Source organism: Hippoglossus hippoglossus, chromosome 16 (assembly GCF_009819705.1).
Source record: "Hippoglossus hippoglossus isolate fHipHip1 chromosome 16, fHipHip1.pri, whole genome shotgun sequence".
Lineage (NCBI taxonomy): Eukaryota > Metazoa > Chordata > Actinopteri > Pleuronectiformes > Pleuronectidae > Hippoglossus > Hippoglossus hippoglossus.
The window spans coordinates 15,700,089-15,714,764 of record NC_047166.1 but is presented as its reverse complement, the minus strand read 5'-3'; the positions used below and the strand labels follow the sequence as shown (position 1 = coordinate 15,714,764).

The 14,676-nt window shown below is 40.2% G+C and overlaps 1 protein-coding gene across 1 annotated transcript in view; it reads right to left on the bottom strand.

The window, feature by feature from the left end:
- Positions 1–14,676, bottom strand: part of LOC117776851 (transmembrane protein 65-like) — a 38,132-nt gene that overhangs the window by 3,198 nt on the left and 20,258 nt on the right. Inside the window, exons 4-7 of the mRNA XM_034611196.1 lie at positions 14,135–14,202; positions 13,260–13,314; positions 6,576–6,618; positions 214–319 (exon numbers count right to left, since the gene is read on the bottom strand). Coding sequence (XP_034467087.1) covers positions 214–319; positions 6,576–6,618; positions 13,260–13,314; positions 14,135–14,202 — 272 coding nt within the window. The remainder of the gene's footprint in view (positions 1–213; positions 320–6,575; positions 6,619–13,259; positions 13,315–14,134; positions 14,203–14,676) is intronic.

Here is a 14,676-nt window from a genome sequence, read left to right as displayed (position 1 = left end):
ATACAACCAATCGAATTCTCCCTGCTTAATTAATATCAACTCAGACAGAGTGTTTAGTCTCAGTCCTTCACACACGTAAAAAAAAAAAAACAGGAGACATGCATTTAGGTCCTGTTCTACAGAAGACTGACGGAGGCACTTAGAGAGCTGATGCAGATTACACAGTTATAGGCAGACAGTTATAGATTGGGGGCTTTAGTAGTAGGAACAAACCGAATGAGAGCTGACTCTGGTCTGCCACATGTCCACCTGCTTCGGGTTCAGGTCAGGAATCTGCATCCCCAGCCGAGACGCTAAGGCCTCCACGTAACCTGCCAGTCTGTGAAGAGAGGGAGCGACAGACAGGGAATAGAAACAGAAAGAGGAAAGTTAACAATAGGACTGAAACAATGAGTCACCTCTGTTCACTGAACCCTTAAGGTGCTGGGAGAAACTGTGATAAATTGAGAAAATAATTAATTGCAACTTTTTTAAAAGGTCACTACAATAAACATGAATCAATTACAGACTCAATTTGTGAGGGAACGTGTTCAGACAACCACTGGTGGCGTTATATATAATCTCTATTCCCAAAGTGTCTCGATCGCCACCTGGTGTCTGGCTGTGGCATAGGTCATAGACCACCATGTTAGTGGATGGTCTATGACAAAGTGCATGTTAAATACATTTTTCTCAAAGAAGGTTTAAGTCTTATGTTTAAGTTTCATCACACTATGGATAGTGGGAGGACGAGGAGACGTGCCGTCCAACTTTATTTACAGTCTGTGCTACATGAATGTGAAGCCCTTTGCTCAAAGCTTCAGATTTTATACAAATGTTAAGAAAAAGAGCGTCAGAAGAAAAATGGCCACAAAGACTTAAAAATGGAAAACAAAAGGGGCCCACACCATGTTGAGATTGGACTAATGCTAAAATTCCTATTGTGTGTCAATGTTCTATTGCTTTTGTTGCTTTCACCTAATAGTTTCCTCTTGATATTCTTTTCTAGTCATGATCCATTAAACCACCGATGGGACGACGCTTCCCCCGTCAGGGCAAAGTTGTCAAAGTTAATGACAAGAGTGATCGATAATAACGGCAAACAAAACAAAACAGATCAGCAAATTAATGTTCTGACTTCTTGTCGCTGCCATCTTTCATAAACCCAGCGGGGTGTCGAAGAGGAGAGGGAGAGGAAGAGGAAGAGGTTCAGTGTGAACAGATCAAATCTGTTTCAGCACTCTGCAGTGGTTTACACAGAAGACAAAAGATTGCTATTCTATGTCCATGACAAAGCTCTATCTCAAGTTTAGGATATAAAGTTCACAGTAAAGTTCAGTAAAATGAATAAAATCTATGAATAAATGATTGAATAAATTAAAAAAAGAACCCTCACAGATATAAAACATAAAGATTGTGAGACATATGTAATGACACAATAAGGTTAAGTTTAATAAGAAGGCAGAATTGTAATTTCATGATTGTATTGTCATTTGTAGAACATTTGTTTTAATGTTGTTGTTTGGGAAATCACGATGTAGCAACTACAAATTCTGAACATAAGCACACAAATACTGTAGAATCTGAATATTTAAATATAACATTAAAAACACCTTAGCTTCTGGCATATGTCACAATCAAAAATCTGTGCAAACATAACTTCATTCAAAGATTTTATTCTCCAACCTCAGCTGATGATAAAAGTTTCATTTTGAGTGGAGTGCTATGAGCTGTGGTTTCCCTCAATTAGTTCTGACCAGACCACAGAGGAGCACAGGCAAACGGGCTGATATACACACATCACTGAACAAACTGCAAAGGCAAACACAGTTACAGCTTAATTACCAAAACAATAACACAAATAATAATAATAGTAATTGTTTCATCTGGAAAGCTGCTGTTCTTTAAGTGTCTTGTCATGTGTCCACTGAGTCTGCTCAAAAACAAACTGTCAGTACAGGATTTCAGTGCCTCAGTCATAAACACTAATGGATCCTCAGTTCACTGCTCTCACAAATAAGCTGCAGCTTGAGCTGTCGAACTCAGGGGATTGATAAGTAGTAAAGAGCATATTCAAAGCAAAGATAGGGAAACAGTATTTGTGTGTGCGTGCGTGCGTGCGTGCGTGTGTGAGGCTGAAGCTCACAGCCGTTCCTCACAATAGAGCAGAAAGGGGAGAAATATAGATGAATAATGTCACATTTGTTTAAACTGTTTTGCTTTCACTACACTAATGAAATACAAACTCATCAAAAATTCAAAAGCCAGCCGCTGTGTTCATATACAACCTCTGATGTGTGCGCTTACGACTGAACAGTGACACACACTCCTGCCTTAAAGTCAATTTCACACACTTGCAACAGCAGAAGGCAAAATAAATTAGGTTGGCATCAGAAATAAAACGCTGCATTATTCAAAACCCTACAAATGATGAAATTCACTGAGAGTATACATTCAGATGAGACCTGGGATTCTTCAAAAACATGAGATTGAAGTAGAAGTCTGAAACCCAAGAACAACTAAATCAAAACATTTCAATGAAGTTTGTTTTCTTTAAAGAAAGAAACATTATCAAGGCATTTCCTATAATGTGGACAATAATACAATAGTGCTGTATCGTCACAATTAAAAGGCTCAGCTGCCCTCACATTACTGCAGGAAACAGTGGTTCCTAAACTATAGGGAACACAAATGTCTATGTGATGAATGATGGTTGTTGATGGTATATTTGGTGTAAGAGACAAGTAGTTGAGTGTTGGGATGACATTAACAAGATTATCCTTCAAAAGGATGAACTCAGATTACAGACAAGTCTCCGTCCTCCTGAGTTATCTCATTGACACTGAATTCCCTCTGGTCTATGACAGATTCTGTCTCTAAACCTTTGTAGAGGACGACGAGCAGAATGAGATTTTCCCTGAAGGGATCAATGACGTATCACACGTGGATCCGGACAAAACAATCTCTGAGAAATGTAACCGTCAATCATTCAGTAATTTTGTCTTTATCCACATGTTATGATACAAAGATCATATGAGATATTCTACAATTTATTACAGAATTCAAAAGGTGTAAGGTAGAGAGAGTTAGAGTTACACATAAACACATTTATATGAATATAGAAAGATTTGTAGATTTAGTGACTGCATATTGAACCATAATCAGTTTAGCAGCATTTCCTGCTTAGCAGCTTGTAAAATTGATTAAAATAATAAACTTTATAATTTAATAATGTTTAAATAAAGGAATGTTCATCACAGGTAATTACACCCGAAACTCAATACAGGAGCAGAGAGGCAGAGCCGCAGAGCTCAGTCAGTGTCAGTCAAATGATGGAAACAGACGTTGGTGCGAGGATTCACAAACAGTCACTGCGATGTAATCACTACAGTATTGACGAGAAAGACTCAGGGGGAACGTTGTGTTGACAGCTACATCTGTTTGTGCTGTGTAGTTACACAACTGAGAGAAAATCCCACCGTTGAACAGAGGCAGTTCATGTGGACAGGAACAAGGATTTGAGTCAAGTCTTCTTTGTTTTGCCCTGCTCTCGTACATGTAAATGGTTTGTATTCATATAGCGCTTTTCTAGTCTTGATGACCACTCAAAGAGCTTTACAGTAGTCTGACATTCATTGCTTCATTGATACAGCGCAACTATGTGCAGGACTTTCTCTAAGAGAAGGGGCAATTTGGGGTTCAGTATCTTGCCCAAGGACATTTAGGCATAAGGAATGAGAGAGACTGGGATCAAACTGCCGTCCTTCTGGTTAGAGGATGACCACTCTAACCCCTGAGCCACGGCCGACACGCCTCACCTCTGTGTTTCCTGTCTCTCCATCAACTGTAGAGTCAGTACAGTGGGAATTGCACACAATCATCAAAACAATCTAAAGTTTGACAGTAACAAAATTACAGTTTAAATTGGTTTAAACTTTTTTTATCACTTGTAGAATAGCGATGTCCTCAGTCAGACTGATAGAATCATGTGGAACAAATTATAATCTTAAGTGTGTCTGAAAAAGTTATATGTATTAGTAATTATTTGATAGGAAGGATTCAAGTTAATGAATTTAAGATGTTAACGAGCCAAATTGTAAATTACATCTATAAAATGTCAGTTTACATCCACAGAAACTAGAAAATACCAGTGATGAGGGCAATTCATTTGTAAAAAACCACTGCACTGAATGTGTTCAAACAACTCAGGAGATCTCCTGAGTTGTTTGAACTAGATATTTCAACTAGATATTTGAAGTAGATATTTTTGTAAATATCTCCACCCACTTTGATCTAGAGGTACAACACTGAGCTCGGGGATTTCTGCATGACAACTATTCTCATTTTCTGACTGCATGAAACCAAAATGAAAGTTCTATATATAGAGGATAGAGTGGCCAGAGAAGGATCCACGCAGTTGTTGGTTGGATTTGAAGGATGCAGCCCCTGAATGGGGACACAGCTAAGGAGTGAGAATGTATTATAAGCCAATTATAGGAAACAACCTACAAAACACATACATTTACGGGTAAGAAAAGTCTCATAATGCAAGTATTTTGTCATTTACTAACTGCTAACAGTAAATAAAGGTTGAGAACAACACAGGATGCATACTGATACTGCAAACTGAAGTGCCTCCAGTTCCCAGAGTGATCTAAAGCAAAGGATGTATATGTGCAGACTCAAGCTGTTTGTCTGAATGAACAAAAGCTGTGATGTAGGTGTTGTTGTGCGGGAAACCTGGAGTAGGCGCCCAGGAACACTCCAGACAAACAGCCTCTCTGATGTAAATATATCACAGTGTAAAAAAACCCTCTCCTGTCTGGTGTAATTGAGTCTCACCTTGACAAACTGGCCTCAAGGGCTCCACTTCCCAATTATGACTGAGTGGGAGACACAGACGCACGCACAGAAGAACTATCGAGTGTGTCTTCTGGGAGCGTTCAGAGAGGCCACAACAACTTGGCTCATCCATCACGCTGAAACGATGAAAAGGCAGCAAGTCTCTGTGCTGTCTGTCTACTCACTGACCCTCCCTGAATTTTAACTAGAGCAATAATCTCTTTCTTATGTTATAATGATCACTGAGATAAAACCAAAATGTTGCTGAGAGCCCGTGGTTGTCTGTGCAGCAGGGTGAGGTGATCATGGTCTCTGTCACCACTAGGAGGCTCTGGTGGGGGTAATAGTCAAGAATCAGCGGATTCACATTGACTCATTTTGCTTTTTGATCAAACCAAACCAAATACTACACAAAGCTGTGTTGGGCTGCTGGAAACAGGACTGGTAGATGTTATTTCAATTCATTTTCAGAGCAAACGTTTGGAAAGAAAATAAAAATGGAGAAACCATAAGGAGGAAAATAGGAATCAAAACAATAGTTGAATCTGGGCTTGGTGACAAAGTACTTTCATTCTGGCTGGATATATTTTTTTAATCTAGTCAAATATTAGTATGTCAGCAATAAAATATGATTAAATATTACCACAGGGGTAAATACTTGTTTTGGAGATAGAATAATACAATGTGCGGTTGTGCAAAAGATGTCCGTCCATCTAAACAACACAAAACCTGAATTTGTTTCAGTACTTGACATGTTCATCAGACTGATCTGGGTACAGACTAGAGCCAGAGTTGATAAGCACCATCCTTACAGTCTGTGTCAATTGGATGAGTCCAAACATTGACCAATAAATTCAAAATAAGAGATTTGTACTCTTGGGCTAAGGGTCTAAAGTGAATTCATACATCAAGGGCAAAAAGAAAACAGTGGGCTTATATTTTTGTAAGCTGCTGGATGCTATTGAGCCATTTCTTCATCCCCATGCACGAGACCCATAAAATATAAAAAATTTTGCCAAACCAGATAAGTGTAGAAAGTTTTGTGAGTTTACACATTTTCTTTGCCATCTAAAATGTGTAGAAAGATGAAAACCTAAGAGAACAATGGGATCCTGACACAATTCGGAGCTCGGGCCATAAGAGCCTTTGTTATAAAGTAGACGAGGAGCACACAAATTATCAAATAATCAAGGGATAGTGTCAACAGATCCAAAATGAGGTTGTTTTGTGGGATGGAAACATGATAATAACTAGTTTAACATTGATATCTGGTTATTCAACCGTTTTTCTACACCTGTCACATTTCCTGATCAGCTTCGAAATGTCCAGTCAAGGAAGGCTGTATGATCTCCCTTCCCTCGCTCACACTCTTGATTTATCAAACTACACTGATCACTTTAAATTACTGGTCTGTTCTTATTAATGGTAACTTCCCTTCAGCCTCAGTCTTTTTCCTCTGGGACACAAACCTCTGGCTCATTCATTTCCTCCCTTGCTGCTCATGCTTATCTTCCTCTGGGCTAAAATCTATAATTACCTATTAATACAGAACATTTTAAAGACATCGCCTTCACTAAAGGAAGAAGCGTGAGATGGTAAAACTCCACCTTTTTAATGTCAGTGAAAAGCAATTAAAATATTCTAACCTGATTAAATATAATAGCGGCCTGTTTGTGTGTGTGTGTGTGTGTGTATGTGTGTGTGTGTGTGTGTGTGTGTGTGTGTGTGTGTGTGTGTGTGTGTGATATTCTTACCCTAGTCCTGCCAGATCAGACACCAGGTTGCCGAGGGCAGCAGCTGCAGAGAATGTGAGAAGAGAAATAGACAAGAGGATAAAATGAGCAGGAGGAAGACACAGGATTTTGAGACAAAGAGACAAAGAGAGAGAGAGATGGCACAATTCACGGGAATGTTCCAGGATTCATCTGCCAGCATCCTTCACATTGAGAGGTTACTAGATTCAGCCCTTTCAATGTCAATGTATGCAAGTAATAATACCTGAGGAGACCCATCTGACACATAAGGGGAACAACGGGCCCATCGGGATGAATTGATTTGGAATAATAAAAGAATATAACTGATACTAAGGTGGCTGCTCTTTCTCAGAAGCCATTTGTCTGATGAAGGTCTGGCACCAAAACGTCACAAATAAATAAATCACTGCCAGGAAGACGGTGTGTGGGAGTGTTTTCAATAACGTGTAGAGTGAGGGAGAACTGCAGTGTTCATTTTGCGACCATAGAGTGACACGCATCTGTAGCTGAGGGTGAGGTGCTGGCCAGGAGCTGAGAGAGATAAGCACTTCAATTATCTTCACAGGCCTTCCCTGTGGTGCTCGATGATATTACACCTCATGGCTCCTGAGAGGCCACTAGCTTCACGGACGACAGCAGTGATTGTAGTGGTCCTCAGGAAAGTGCATACCTCCGCCAAAGCCTATACAACTACACACACTCATTAGACAGGTCTCCTCAATATCCCTGAGTTCTTTCATCAAGACCCATGAATTATTCCCTGGGAAATTGGCCATATCCCCACAAAGAAAATGAAAAAAATCCTAGATCCGTCCCTTTGTCCGCATCCATTTGACGGCTCCTTCTTGACCCAGGTCCCATCCGTTCTCCAAGTTCTGTTGAAAGCCGTTCAGTAGTTGTGGCATAATCCTACATAATCTGACCAACCAACCAACAGCGGCAAAAACCTCCTTGATGAGGGTAATAAACAAGAAGCAGCATTTTAAACTAGTAAGCATATTTAACCTTTATAAACAACTATAAAGCCTAATAATCATTTCTATATACAAAAGACAAAGCCTACATATGGGTCAGTATTTTTTTCACAATACCCATTAAATACCTATTATTATCATGTTGGTTTTTACACAGGACACTCGTTCTGACTCAGTATGTTCTGGTCTCTGTCACTACGCTGAGTAAAGGGGGGTAGGAGACCAGGAAATGCCTTGAGGAATCTGCTTGTTCTGTTGTTTTCCATGTCAACGTAACAGCTGCTCCTACAAGAGAGAATGAGGTGATTTGTTTGTGTCCCTTCTGTTGTCCATGACCCTGACATCAGAGTGCTGCTGCGGCGGCACAGAAAACCCTCAGAGGAACAGAAATAAAGCAGCAGTGCTGTTAGTGCTACAAGACACAATTTCCATCCAACTCTGGAGGAGAGTATCTATCACTTCAGACTAATCTTCGAGCTCCTCAGGCAACGAGGCTGGAAACAGTAAATAATGACTCCAAACAAGCACCCAGCGGCTGCAGCTACTTTCTGAACAAAGCATCCACAGGAGCTTCAGCCACATTCATGGGCACAGAGGAAGTCAGATAAGCCTCTGCAGAGTCACAGTCTGATGAAGGGAATCGATGTGTGCTGCGGCGATCTCTAAGTGTTGTTTACTGTGTCCCAGCAGACCTGCAACCCTGACCTTGTCAAAGAGAGACTCGCCTGCCTGCCGCTCCAAAGCATCAATGTTAATAAGTTGTAGGTCAGTTGTACTTGGCTCTAATCCCAGATGTTAGCCTGGCGCACTCTTTCCAGGACCTCATCACAGCTTTAGAAGGGAGAGTTTCTAATTGTTGGCCAGTCAGTTGGAGCCAAAACACACAATGGATCTGTGCAAAATGAGCAGGATCCCAGTCTGAGCTGTTTTTATACTTGAACTCCAGAAAATGTCCAGAAAGATTTCCTGAGTTTGCCGGAAGAATGAAGCAGGAGATCATCTGAGTCAGGCACGTTCACAGCAACAGGAGCATTTCCAGAACATTGAGGCGAGGGGTGGCGCCTGGTTAGATTGAGCAGGAGGCAGGACATGATGTATAAATGCTCTTACTGTCGCTTAAACTTGTTTGACAATTTCAGCGCTGCCCTTATCTCAAAAGCTCCCAAATTTCCTCGTCCTTCCAATTTGACATCCTCGTCGGTGTCTTCTACGTGTATGGCAGCTCTTACCTGTGATATTTGTTTTCTACCAGTTTCACATACGACTTAAGAGCATGTCTGAAAGCAGCTAGAGTCATTGAATACGATGGTGTCCTTGAGGAAAAATAATTGATTGTGATGTGATTTAAGTGAGATTAAAGATGAAGTTAATGTTCGTTATACGGTAACTTAGGGGTAACACATTTAAATGCAGTGTCTTTTGTTTTTCCAGGATGGATAATAAAACAAAATAGATTGGGAGTTTTTGTGGCAGATGGTATTTTTATGTTCACTGCAGCAGCTTTACTCTTTTGGTAGATTCGAGTCCATGTGGGCTGGAGAGTTCTCATTTAGACTTTAATTAAAATCATTATAAGTAATATCAATACTTATATATACTTATTTCTCTTTGCTGTTTCAATTCTCACTTGGAAATGAAAAGAAGAACTGATTAGTTTATTAGGTTAGATTAAAGATTTATTAAGTAATAACAATAACAATATATCCCACTGTTACACATCATGTCTACGAACAAGCCCCCCCGAGGAGCCATATGTAATGGAGATCCAATCAGCTTGATTATGTGCTCAGGCAGCTCAGGTGTAATTACAAGCCACGGTCGGCTGTTGGTCTTAAACTCGCTGCTCGCTCTGATTCTGTCTCTCACATTCAGCCCACATCCACAGGTTGGTGAGAGACGGAATCCCACGCACAAGTGGAGCAGTTCCAAAAGATGTAGATGAACACATCACAGACACGTTCACATGGTTTTACAAGCTCCGTCGTTTGATCTCACAAATTAAATTAAAGAGAGATGGAGTAAATCCAAGGGAGACGGAGTAAAGCCCAGAGAAGGGCAGAGAGTGAGGAGGCAGTAGAGGAGTTTGGCTGGGCTGAGTCATTACACGGGAAGTTTTAATAATCTCTCTAGTCAGATAGGATGGAGAGAAATGTTTAGATTTTAGGAGATTTAGCCAATAGGAAAGACTTGCATCCCTGTTCCCCTCGCTCCTTTAAGGGCCAGTGTTTAAGATTTAAGTAAAAGGGATCTATTTGCAGAAATTGAATATAAACTTCACCACTAGATGTCACTAAATTCTACACACTGAACCTTTAACTGAATAAACTAACTTTATGACAGCTCTTTCTCGGGAACTTTCCAAAAATGTCTAGTCCTGAAGCTGAACTCGACCAACTGAATGCCTCGATTTCCCAACTATAAAGAGAAATGGGCCGTGAAATAATGTGAAATGACAAATATGAGAAAGTGTGAACTTTTTATTGGGGTTTCTTGCTTTTGTCTCCGAGGCTCAATTACCAGCTGTGATGTTCACATCCTGAAAAACAAAAGGGTGAGCAACACCCATTGATGTCTGCAGCATTTCATTATTTTAGCAATAATAACCTACACAGGCACACACACACACACTTAGCACTTAAGGTTATGTGTGTATTTACTGCATGTGAGCTCATTATAGACATTGTTTTTTCAAGTTATTACTATATATAACTATATTCTATTCCTGTTAATCCACGATGTTAACAGGAGATCGGTATCAATCAATCACATTTTATTTGTATTCAAGCAAAAGGAAAATGTCTGAGAAAGATGAAGGGGGGGGGGGGGGCGGGCATGGAAGGCAGAGCTGTAATGAGAATTGTAATTATATAGGGGATTGAATGTGGGCAGAGATATTGTATATTTTAGCAATCGAGTTGTGATAGTAATCCATGATCAGCTGCCACCATGATACACGATGAGGCCACAGCCTGTATGTTGTCACATACACACAACATATATTACTAATATGTGAATACTAATATATTCATGTGGATCAAATTGAAATGTACATACCACAGACTGTATGGTACATACTTGTGAAGGTTGAGAAGGACATGGGTCCTTTTTGGAGATTTTCCACATCATTACCTCTCTTTAAATGATGTAATTAGCTCGACCCGGCGCAGCCTCCATCTTCACTCCTGTCAGCTGAGACACATTTGCCTCCTGGAGACCGAGTGATTGGTGGACTTGACTACAGACTTGACACTAGTGTTAAATCACTGTGGACCGGGTGAGATAACGGCAGCCTGTTGATTTGCAAAGACCCCAGAATGTCCCTGACGTAGCGGGAATGAGTAACAGTAACAACTGCTGTGAAAGTGTGTCTGAGTGAGAAACGGGGCTGAGGCTATGTGCTGGAGGAAAGAACAGAAGCTCCTTCTGTTTTGAATGAATCTATCAGTGTCTCTACAGGCTCTCGGGAAGTTTTATAGTTTTTACAAATAACTCTTTGAAGGGGGGATTTCTGTAGCAAGAGTTCACTGGCAAATCTTGCTACGCAAAGATGACATACTGCCTGTCAAACTGAGAGCAGCCTGTCTGAAGCCTGAAGTTGAAAATTGGATTCTACATTTTCTGCCTGCAGAGTTTGGAATCTGATAACTCTCTGCTCTATAAATCCCACCAGGCTTGAAATTGCTTCTTTGGCTTCATCAAAATTGAAATCTCGATCCCAAATTAAAGGTTTGAATTAGAAATCTGGAGTAGGATCAAGTCATACTTGCTTGGACACACATTAAGAACCTCAAAGCCTGCCTCAACTGAAATTGATCCGAGGTGTAAAAGGTAGAGACCTAGAGAGGTGTAAAAGGTAGAGACCTTTTACACCTTGGATCAATTTCTCTTTGCTCTGTAATCTGCACTGGTCAGGTTATTTGATTCCTGCAAGTTCTCAGTCAAAAGCAATATAAAGTAGAAGCACATAACTCTGCCAAGGCCCAACAGTCCCCGTGTGAAACCACATTTAATTCACTATATATTTTCATTTACATCTGTACCAAAGTGCACACACTCATAAATATTAATGTTATATGAGCGCTATCAAAATATCAATTATTCTCCAGAGAAAAGAAATCCTGGATCTGTCCCCGGATCTGCACCAAACTTGAATGGGTTCTTTCCGGACCCATACGGCATGATTCAACCAAGTATTGTGATGGAGGTAAAAATGTCAGTCCTCTACATCCTCTCCTCCTTTACTGCATCAGCTATGACTCATCTTAGTCTTGAAGACAGATCAGTTTACCGAGTCTCAGCAGCAACAACAGGAACGATAACACCTGCAGAGTTAGGCAGGGTGGAAGTGGGACGGTTGGCTGCTGCTAAAATTTTATTGACTATGTAAATAGCAACAATCTTCTTGCTTCATCAGTGCTGTTCATATTCACTGTAATGTAATGTAAAAACCTCAGTGTCTCTACCAGCAGATACAGAATAGGAACCGGTGAGAATATTAAAATGCAAATGTGCCTCTTTAAACTAAGTGGATATGACGCCATCCACTCAAATTGATGCTGAACACCATTATCATATTTATGAAATTATCATTATCACTCAGTGCTTCATTATCATCTCAATTCATTTTGGATTAGTGTCAGGGCAGTGGTCAGACTGTTAGTGTTAAATCACAGCTTCACAATGAGTCTTCTGACCACGCTGGAATTGGAAATGTCTCGTTCTACGGTTGTTGTTTTGAGTCCATAATAATTTGGCAGACAATACTCTAATAAGGATGCAAACAGTGGACAGCACTTGGAGTGTGGTCAGGCAAAATGTGTTACTGAACCAGAACAAAGTCTGTGAGGTTAAACCACAGAGTATATTAAGACATCACTGCTCCAACAAAGTGAAGCCAAAGCGTCTAAAATGCTCCCTGGTGGCTGCGGTATAGGTCGTAAGTCCTGTCTCCTCCATGTTAATTGATGTGACATGGACCAAACTACAAAGTCAAAGTAACACTTGAATAAACTTCTCTCAAAGATATTTAGGTAGTTCCTATCACACTGATGTATGTTTTAATTAGTTATTCGATGTTATGAAAACAAGATTTCAAGATTGACAGCTGAGACTGACTCATTATTGACGGGACCTCGCTACAGCGGCTCCGTCCCACGTTCGCTACTGAACAGACTCTGGCTCTTAAAGATTGGCAGCCTTTGTGTACTGGATATTTTAGTTTAGTTTCTGGATAGACGTAATAAAGCAGGTAGATAAACACGCAAACTAGAAGTTCAAATTAAAAGCGTTACAGAAAGTAAATGGGCACAAACCAGTAGAAGTGAAGCTTGAGGAAAATCCAGAGATGTGAACAGATGAACTGACAGAGAAGAGTGAAGAGCACCGAGAATATATACACACAAGAGGCAGGGGATGACTGAACTCAGGTGAGACACGGTAGTGCAGGTGCAGACAGTTACAGGAGTGGGAAAACCAGGCAAAGACAGGAAGTCAAGTAAGAGAGACACACAAGGAAAGAAGCCTCAACATGTAAACAACTGAGATATAAATCCAAATAGCAAATACAAGGAAAACAACAGTTAAAAAACAAATCCAAACATCTCTATGTACAGATTCAAAGTCTGCTACATGTCTTTGGAAAAAGATTCAACATATTTCTAAGCCGATAATACAATTTAATGAACATTAAAATTGAATGGGATTCTCTTACCTGCCATAGTTGAAATGCCGAGTACAACTCCGATGGATAACTCAATATGAGTGCCCTGAGAAATAACACATACACACAAACACATAGATCAACACACAGATTACAGAGGTGTGGTTGTAAGAATGGAAAACACAGTGGTGAGGATAACTGCAACATTTGTGTCTTACGATCCTGGCGGTAAAGTTGTGCTCAATGATCTCACTGTGTTTATAATCCATAATAAAGGCTCTGGCCGGCCTGGGAACACTCAGGCTTGTACAGTCACATAAATGCCACCCTAATAAATGCACATTCTTTTTACAGAGCAGCTAGTTCCATCCCGAAGCTGTGATAACTTATTGATTTCATTTTCTATGTGTTGGCTGAGCCCACGTTAAACTTGCACGGCCTAAATATTTTGTTTTATGTTGCAGTTTATTGCTTTTCGAGCAAAGTGATGACATTTCATAATGTTCTATTTACTGTAGATTTATTCTCTTTAGTTTGCTTCTCTTGTGTATAAGTCTCTCTCTGTCCATTTGTCTTCCTAAATCCCTGCAGAGGGTGAATAAGAATTCATGCTGAGTTACATAAATAACCCCGATGGCAAGCACACTTTAAATTAAGTCAGAAAAATGTATTCCTCTTCTGTTCTCATTATTTGAGCAAGTTTACAGAGACGAGAGGCAGTTTGCAGGAAAACAGAAATATTTACAGATATAGATCAAACAAACAGGGTTTGTTTTTCTCCTTCTCCCTCGACTCTACTGTGCAAAGTTCCCTTCAGCACCATGAGCCCATACAACATATTCTCTGAATGCACTGGTTCCCCCTGTAGCACTGAGTAAATCTGTGTCCCCACTAAGCTGCGGGGGACCACAGCATTTAACACTTACAGCAACGATCATGATGCAGTTGTCCAGGAATCCAAATCCAACAAAAGGGATTGCGTTGTGCAGCAGAACTGTAAAATAGCAAAAACAAACAATAAATCAGCAACAGACAAAACAAACACAACGCATGCAGATTGTGTTTAGGTCTGCATTCATAAATAACAACTTCTTAGACATAATTAAGCCTGGCAGAGCAGAACCGTGACATAATAAACACGGAGGATACCAGAGCAAGATTTCACTAGAAATAGACACTGCAGCTGTGCTCAGAGGAAAATTATGGGGAAACAATAAAAGCGGAAATTAATATTTATGAGTTGTTTATCACCTCCACCAAGGAGGTTATGTTTTGGAGGGATGGGACAGGATCCAAGGAACAATCCATTTAATTTGGGTGCAAATCTGAATCAGGGGGCAGGTCCAAGACTTCTTAAAATGCCAGATAGGGCGTTTAAAAAAAAAGAAATGCCTTAAAAAAAGGCATATTTAGGGGACTGATATTTATGAGTGTCTATTATTTGGTGACAAAATCTGGAGACATACTA